Source organism: Cydia splendana, chromosome 1 (genome assembly GCF_910591565.1).
Source record: "Cydia splendana chromosome 1, ilCydSple1.2, whole genome shotgun sequence".
Classification (NCBI taxonomy): Eukaryota; Metazoa; Arthropoda; class Insecta; order Lepidoptera; family Tortricidae; genus Cydia; species Cydia splendana.
In genome coordinates, this window is record NC_085960.1 from 18,037,609 (window position 1) to 18,046,225 (window position 8,617).

At 39.4% G+C, this 8,617-nt stretch overlaps 1 protein-coding gene and 1 long non-coding RNA gene across 2 annotated transcripts; one reads left to right on the top strand and one right to left on the bottom strand.

Annotated features, from left to right (window-relative positions):
• Positions 1-1,990: 1,990 nt before the first annotated feature.
• LOC134791291 (acidic leucine-rich nuclear phosphoprotein 32 family member B-like) lies at positions 1,991-6,004 on the bottom strand. The gene is made up of 3 exons (XM_063762298.1): positions 5,804-6,004; positions 4,139-4,331; positions 1,991-3,943 (listed from the first exon to the last, which is right to left on the bottom strand). The coding sequence occupies exons 1-3, from the start codon at positions 5,900-5,902 to the stop codon at positions 3,891-3,893; spliced, it is 345 nt and encodes a 114-aa protein (XP_063618368.1). The 5' UTR covers positions 5,903-6,004; the 3' UTR covers positions 1,991-3,890.
• On the top strand, positions 4,262-6,116 carry LOC134791299 (uncharacterized). Its single transcript, XR_010144284.1, has 2 exons — positions 4,262-5,385; positions 5,960-6,116. It is a non-coding gene; the product is annotated as an uncharacterized LOC134791299 (long non-coding RNA).
• Positions 6,117-8,617: the final 2,501 nt, after the last annotated feature.

Sequence of the window (8,617 nt, forward strand, 5' to 3'; positions counted from 1 at the left end):
GGAGGGGCCTAAATCTTAACGTGCTCTAGCTTGTTTGCCGGCATGTGGCCACTGTATAAACCATAGAGTAGTAAAGAAAGAGTAGTAATTCCATACATCAGTTTTCTTACCAAAACGCGCGTTATTTCGTAGTCGACATCTAACGTCAAGTAGTGGAACTATCAGTACCGCTACTTGACACCAGATGTCACAAGTGTCGCTACTGACGAAAAAAGTACCGCTAAAACAATTTACAACTAATATTAGAAGCAGGAGTTGAAAATAGAGTTTGGAGTAATCCGGTTACAATTATTAGCTGAAAATAGTTGAGCATTAGAGTTTTTGTTCGCCGCGACATTTATTGTCGACTAGTAGTACTGATATATTCCGCTACTTGACGCTAGATGTCGACTACGAAATAACGCGTTTTGGTAAGAAAACTGATGTATGGAGTTACCACTCTTTCTTTACTTATATTACTCTATGATAAGAGCAACGGAACTACAATAAGTTTGCTACCTATGTAGTACAGATAGTATGTACCTACTATAGTATGTACAGTAGATAGTATGTACCTACATACTATCATTATTAGCCAGGCGTCTGGCACCTAGAGGATATAACCAACGGAGACGCCATGTCTAAAATTTTCGGTACAAAATAGTCTGCCGTTTTTTGCGGGGGAGGGGCACATCAAATGTATAGGTACGTCATGTCAGATAAACGTCAGTCCATACATATGGTTGACCATTGGCCGCCTATTTTCGACAGAGGGGAACGCCTGTTAATGGCGGCTCCATTGTTAATTACTCCGAGGTCTGGCACCTTCATCGTTGGAGATCAGAATGACGGACCACTCGGACCAGTAAAACTGATACGGCTTTTTAATTTACCGCGTTGCTTGTTAACATGTAGTACCTATTAAGTAAAACCGTCAAAATATACAAGTATAGCGAGGCCATACATTGTCAAGCTAAACTATGCAGGGGCCCTTGGGCACTCAAGAATTTGAAGCCCTTTTGGAAAGTAAAGAAAGTGAATTTAGTAAACTAATATTTTTCTACTATGTATAACTATGATTATTTTCTATTTATCAAATCAAATATACTGCTACTCTATGTCCTTCGGGGCCCCTTGAGGATGGGGACCCTATGTGCCCTTATGGTAAAGACGGTATTTTTCGTAGGCCCAGAGAGCACAGTTTTTGAAAAAACGTACCTACCGCTTTCTTAAGATCACAATACGGTTGCCTTAAATTTAATTAGCAATCTTGAGGATTTTCTCTAGGGACTTCATCGATTCCAACCCTGATGTTTTTACTTTCGATTGATAGAAAAAAAATCACGAACATAGGTCTAAAACGTACTTTAAAAATGGAACACGAACGGGCGAATTACGAAGTGCATTTAAAGTTTACCGCCTAACGTTAGGCCACAGAATAATGCCGAGAACCAGTAGCGCCATCTGCAATTGTCAGCGCTCACTACTAATGTCCATGGCTGTAGCTAGATGACGCTACTGTAACGTTCACGACACGTGACCGTTCCTAGACAGGTAAAGCTGTGTGCACCATATTTATCTACCGATCTTAGTACCACATCGATCGATCTTCCTTATATTTCAGTATGTTATTCCCAAATGTCATAAATCATTATTCTTAGCATACGCCATGATCTTGTACTCTAAACGAGCCAATATAAATCTTACCTGAAAGAGTGAAGGTTACATTGATAGCGTACGAATCACTTCTTAAAGATTTGTTCGTCTTTATAAATATAACCAGCACCAACCTCACAATAAATAAAATCGCCGTTCGCTCTTGGAATATTAATTGTACGATATGGACACGGCTTTATCTGCGTCAAGTGATATAAAACACTACTGCGCATCACGCAAGTGCGACGTCTATTTTATTTATTCTTACAAGACTATCATGAAGTAATGTAAACTTATGGACGAGGCTTGTGGGTTTTTCAAGCCTTTCTCTTTGGGACAAATAAATAAGCTTAAAAACAAAATAACATTTTACTTAAAATCGGTTGTATTTACATTTCGTCCATCGTAGAAAATCAATAGTGTTCAACATCACAAATAAATAAAATCGTACTAAGGTATTCACATTTAGCCGTACATCGTACACAATATGCGACATTACCACAAAATGAAAAGGCGGGACGATACGATTTACTCATAAGATAAATTTATTTATTTCATTTTATACTCAATTGCTGCTAACGAAAATACATTTGCTCCCTTTGGTATTCGATCGCCAACGGAACAATTCCCTAAATGCTTCCGAATACATCTTCCAGTCTCCCACTGAAGCCGGACGTTATGTAAAAATAGTTTCATTAATTAACATTATTATTGGTGCATCACACCCGTGCCCCACGAAAGACTGCAAAGGTGAATTACCGGAGTGAAAACTGATTCAACGAGTAGTATCAACATCACTCGCATGTTACTATCGCCGCTCGGGCGTCGGTCGCTCGCCGGCTGCCATGGCAGCAAACGATCGGACGCCTAATGCATCATCAACCGAGCCAGTTCTTAAGCCGAGCGGCGATGTATCGCGCGCGCCGGGTGATTTTCCGCACGGAGGAGCGCGTTGCCATGTCGTGGTACGGGGGCGCGATAGACGCCGGGCGGGCGCGGGCCGGGGGGGACCCACGCCGGGCGCGCGGCAAATCGAACGAGGCCACGCGGTGCCGAGCGGCGGGGGCGACGCCGCCCTGCGTCCGCCCCGCGCCCCCGGCACACGTCACGCCGGCTCCCCTATGCCCTTCCATAAAAAACGTACCATCCTACACACTAAATCACGTAAACCTAGGAATCTCGTAATCTACACCTTGAAACACTGGAATACCGAACTGAAGGTTCTATCCTAATTAACAATTATGGACAAAAATTACAGGCCGGTTTTAGTCATGTTTATCTTCGCGGAGACCGGCACGCTCTATCTCTACGTACAGATGAAAGCGCGCGCGCGAAGTATGCAATATAATGGTAAAATTGTGATGTTTTTCACTGGAAACACCCTTTGGATTACGAAAAACCTTATCTCAGTCGGCAGCCAGCGTTGCGATGTTTACTTCCTCTGAAACTCTGAACTCCTACAGGACGTCCATTTAAATTAACTTTCACTTTAATTATGTAGTTCTCAATTCATTCACACGACAAAATTCATTTTCGCTCGGTCCCGAAGAAATTCGGAGTTGGAAGGAGATAGGGTGACATACGAAACGAGATTATGTACCAACAGCTTCTAATAAGATGAAGGTGCTGAATTGACAAACTGCCATGTTACAGACTGATTTTATAAATCACAGGCTTTACTTACTATAATCTAAATATGTACACAAACTCATCAACAACAAAAAATGAAGATTGAGCTTAGTGAGTTAGCTTACAAGCTACTACAGGTAATGCAATGTAGACAGTCTCTCTTATTACATTGAATAAGTCCCTATTGTGTAGAAAAATATCACAATTTTACCATTCAAAAGGCTTGTGGGTAAACCTAGAATACAGTTTGGATTTCACTTATTCTTTACTTTCCGAAAAACACATTTGTACATTTTAACAGCATTCTATTAAGTCTTAATTAGGTTTAGGCTCACTGCACTGAGCCGAAATTAAAGATACAGCTTCGGTATCAAACTTAAACATTGTAAAAAATTGAAAATCTGCATTGGATTTGATTTCTTAATTACATTTTGTCATTAAATAAAACTGCACCCGTGTTAGGTGGGAGCGATGTCGGCCCCGCGTGTTCCCAACTGTTAGTCTGTCTGTTTGTGTGTTGGGGCTGTTTATGGCCAGTTGAGGCGAGGCGAGGCCGCGCTAGTTCGGGCGTCACGAGCACTAACACTTCACTGTGACATTGTCCTTAAAAGAGGCACAAAGGCGTATTACGCGTCTTCTTCCTCTTCCTCACCTAATAGCTCCTCCTCTACTTCTTCATCTGTAACAAAAACAACAGCTATTAAACTGATGAATTTAAACTAATATACATAGCAAAGTACTATACAGATATGCACTAAAAAAAACCACTACATTACAAAAAAGCTGAAATGAGGCAAGCATCTAAATACCTAAATTATTTAAGTCATTTCAATTATGTGGTTAGCCGCGATGTTTTTCTGTCAGCCTTGTTTACCTTCGAGATCGTCATCCTCTCCCTCTCCTTCTACTTCCTCGTCTTCCTCGCCCTCTTCCCCCTCCACGTCCTCATCATCATCGTCGTCACCCTCGCCCTCACCCTCTAGGTCTTCCTCTTCACTGTGAGGCTCATCGTCGCCGCCGCCGCCATTTTCTTCCTTTCGCGCCTTTTTTGCTTCCGTTACCTTTTCCTATAACAGAACAATCAATAATTATTGGGGGGAAAAAAACAAAACATTCTATTATTTATTTACTTATGCGATGAATACACGCCGCCTTGAAGCTATTCAAGATCGAAATAATCATTTAGCAGGTAATAACTGGCCATTAGCCAAATGATTTCAATGTTCTCGCAATGTAATGTGTATTGTCGGAAAAAGTAGTGTCCTTTAGAGATAATGAGAGACGCAGGTGACAAAGATTCGTTACGATAAAGAAGCGTGGGTTATTAGTTGTGTGGGGGAAAGAGCGCCGTAAAGCGCGGGGCCGGCGCCATACGGCCGATATTCCCGTGGCAGCCTGCGGAACGCGGTCACCGCGCATACGTAACCGCCAAGCGTCGTCGAATAATCAACGTTTAAAAGACAATATTCGAGCGCATTTACACATAACCTAATTTATTATTAAAATGAATATAAAAAGTGTAGGTTAGTCTATCACTATACAAACAAATTTATTTCATAATAATAGCTACTAGCGTTAGCATGTACTTATTTAGGTTACGAATAAGAAAAGAGACACAAGATAACATTCCCATGAGTAGTTTTCCTTTCATTTCACGGTGTTATTCATAAAATACCATCGATTTTGGCGTTGCCCTCTAGTTTAGGGCAAGATGTAAACAATCTACCCCTATCACACTAATGACTAGGTGTAAAACAAAGAACGCGTAAGTACGGATCAGTACAAAACGAGTAAGTGCATGACATGATGCAAATTATGCCGGGTCATTGACGTCCTAAGTAACTATTAAAGTAAAATCATAATAATGCGCAAGTGTTAGAAACAGTGTGGGACCTAGTTTTGGAAGCAATAGGAAAACGTACCAAATCAGGTTTAGTTAGGTACCTACCAAACATTGGCAAGGTAACTGACAGCCAAACACCGGACACTTGACGTTCGCCGGCCATATTACCGATCAAGCGTCACGCTGCCATGAGCATATGCCCCAAGAAAACTTAAAAATAGACGATGGTACGCAATAAAATCAATAACAAATAGATCACTGAAAGCATAATTATCATCGTATGGACATTATTTTGTTGAACTAGCTCACAGTCTAAGGCAGTGCCTTCTCGCGCCATGTTTTTTCGCCAAGGTCATGCCTCTGTATAGGAAAACTGGTAAACAAAGCTATCTGAGTAGACGTTACTCCTTCGCGTAATACCTTTACGGAATACTCCAACGAGGGTCATCATTCAGCATCGTGGTACTGACTCATCGATTACCTCATACAAAAATGCCGAACTAACATAAATGACATCCAAAAATACGCCGGCTCGATATGGCTTCACACTTGTGCCCAAAGGGGCCGATTACTATTCACCACGTGGTAAATTATGAAGATATCAATAATAAAGGAAAATTCTTGAATAGCCTATAATAACGTTCAATAAAATGGCGCGGGATTATGTGAATACGCTTAGAATACATGTGCACTTACCTCTGCCGCTCTTTTCGTTGCTTTCAGGTCACTTTTCGCGTCCTTCTCATCTCCAACCTTTTCCACGGCCACTTCACTGTTATTTTCCTTGGTGCTCATGATTGTTCTGATTTTGGCGTTAGTTACTAGAAATAGCTAAGTTGTACAACTCTTCAGGTCCGACGCGCGACTGACTGACCGGCGACGACACAGGCGAGTTTGAAAACGAAGATGGCGCGGGCTTCCACACGCGTTCTGTGATTGGCCGAGACAGTCGGCCATTAAATAACTGTGACTAGCATGTGGAAAATATTGTCAATTACAATATTGGATATTTTGAGTTTTACTAAAGAAAGTATGATATGAATCACTTTTTACATTTATTTAAATCCTTTGAAATAATATAACGGTAGCCAGACAGGCCATATATTTTTATAAATCAGCAAAGTAATGTCCGATGGGCTTTAATTAGTTCTATGTTTCACCACTACATGTCGCTATTGTCAGTGACAGTTGTAGAGGGAAAAAAAGCGGGAAAATAAACAGATTAAGTAGCCCTATATAAATAAATTATATATAGCTGGTCAAGCAAATCTTGTCAGTAGAAAAAGGCGCGAAATTCAAATTTTCTATGGGACGATAACCCTTCGCGCCTACATTTTTTTAAATTTGCCGCCTTTTTCTACTGACAGGATTTGCTTGACCATCTTTATTTAAACATTTTCTATATTTTCATTTTCGCTAAAAACGATAGTAGTATAAGATCTTATAATACACTCGCGACTCTAAAAATCTACTATTTTCTGGCTATAATTTTGGCAATGTAACCCCCTTATTCATAAAACTTTACGGGCCTGATTTAGTCAAATTATGTTTTATCCCTTTCTTACAAATTACATACTTAAGTCAAAATGATAGAGACAAACGAACGAAAGCTAATCGAGGTTTGTAGCGCGTTATGATTATGAATAAGGGGGTAAATCAGATCGTAGTTTATAATGCTGAATAATATAATATAATATGTATATATGTTGCAGTCAAAAGTGTGAACTGGTCAAAAGAACTTTTAACCGACAAAAACAGGCAAAACTGCTTTTGACTGAGCATGTTGGTCAAAAGTAGTTTTACCTGAAAATTTCTGGCAGCAGTTTCGTTTTTAGGGCGTAGCAAAAAAAAATAACCCTAACCTACCTATCTCTGGGAACAGTTTCGTTTTTAGGGCGTAGCAAAAAAAAATAACCCTAACCTACCTATTTCTGCGAGTACTTTTGACTGATAGTAACAGTCACAATTACTATTAACCAATGATTTTCAGGTAAAACTACTTTTGACCAACATGCTCAGTCAAAAGCAGTTGTGCCTGTTTTTGTCGATTAAAAGTTCTTTTGACTAGTTCACACTTTTGACTGCGACATATACATTATCATTAAAGATCAAGGAAAAATTCGTAACTGTAAATGTAAAAGTGTAATACTCAATCACTTAACAAATATTTGTTTTATTGTGATTTTTTCGCAAATGTATTAAAACACGTCGTTCAATGTACGTGTGAAATTTACTTGTCCCCTGTCTTTTATTCGCCTACGGCCTCATCCCAGGACTCAGATCGAAGGTCGAAAAAGATCTTGTTTCATGCAAGTGTACTGGCCTATATTGTTTCCGCGGGAGTCGTGGATTGTGGAAAAAAGCTATACTACCTGGGGAGTTATAAACAAAAAAATAATTATAAAAATGGGGGCAATCTTTTTGAAAAAAAAAAAGAGATATGCAAACTAAACTGTTTAGTTTGATATCCAAATTTCATAAAAGATGGCGCTGTTACAAACGCAAACTTTTTATAGATTTATTTTTATTTAGTTTTTATCAGAATTAAAAAATTATATGTTGAATAACTTTATAAAATTACTGATGTAATGAAAACTGGCCCAGTCAAATCTAACCTACTTTAAGATCTCACATTTTTTTTTAATAACAGCTATTGTTATAGGTATCCAATAAAGCAAAGAAATTGAGTTTAATACTTGTTCATAATGTTGTTTTGTTCCCATAAATACATATTTGGATTGTGCATAGAACTTGGCACTCATTTAAATCTCCATTCTTTTTGCGGCGAAGCCCACAGCCAAGCATAATTTTTGTATTGAACTTGGCTCTCCTTTTTTACATTTATGTTTTTGGTGGGATTGTATATACTACTTGTATTTAATATTTAAATGTATGAAATAAACATAATGTTTGCTAATCTATCTAATACCTTGAAACCAGTAGCGGATTTGCAGACTTTGCCGCCCTAGGCCCCAGGCCCTGCCCCCCCTCCCTTTCTCAGCTTCAGCACCCATCATATTGACTACATTTTGAGTTATTTCTTGTTATCAATGTTATCATCAGCGAATTTTTTGTCATAATTTGCCGCCCCTAAATATCTTGCCGTCCTAGGCCCGGGCCTACTGGGCCCCCAAGTAACACAAAAGTAGCTGAATATTGTTTGAATAATAGAGCATGCCGTACTGTATGCTGAATAAGGTAGCTGTATATCGTCTGTATAAGCGCTTATACAGACGTTATACAGAAGGTTTGGGCGCAAAGTGGGCTAGCCCACGCCGCTTATTACTGAATAACAGTAATGTAATAGCTGTATAAGTGTGTGCCCACACATTGAATCGCTGAATAACACTTGTATAGAGGCTGTCAAAAGCTTCTATACCGCTTTTAAACCAAAGTTATCCAGCTTTGTACACAATACATCAGTTATTCACAAGTTATGAAGCGTTTGGTTCCAACGTGCACTTTTACAGAAAATATATTCAGATATTTGTGTTAAATCAATGATTTGTC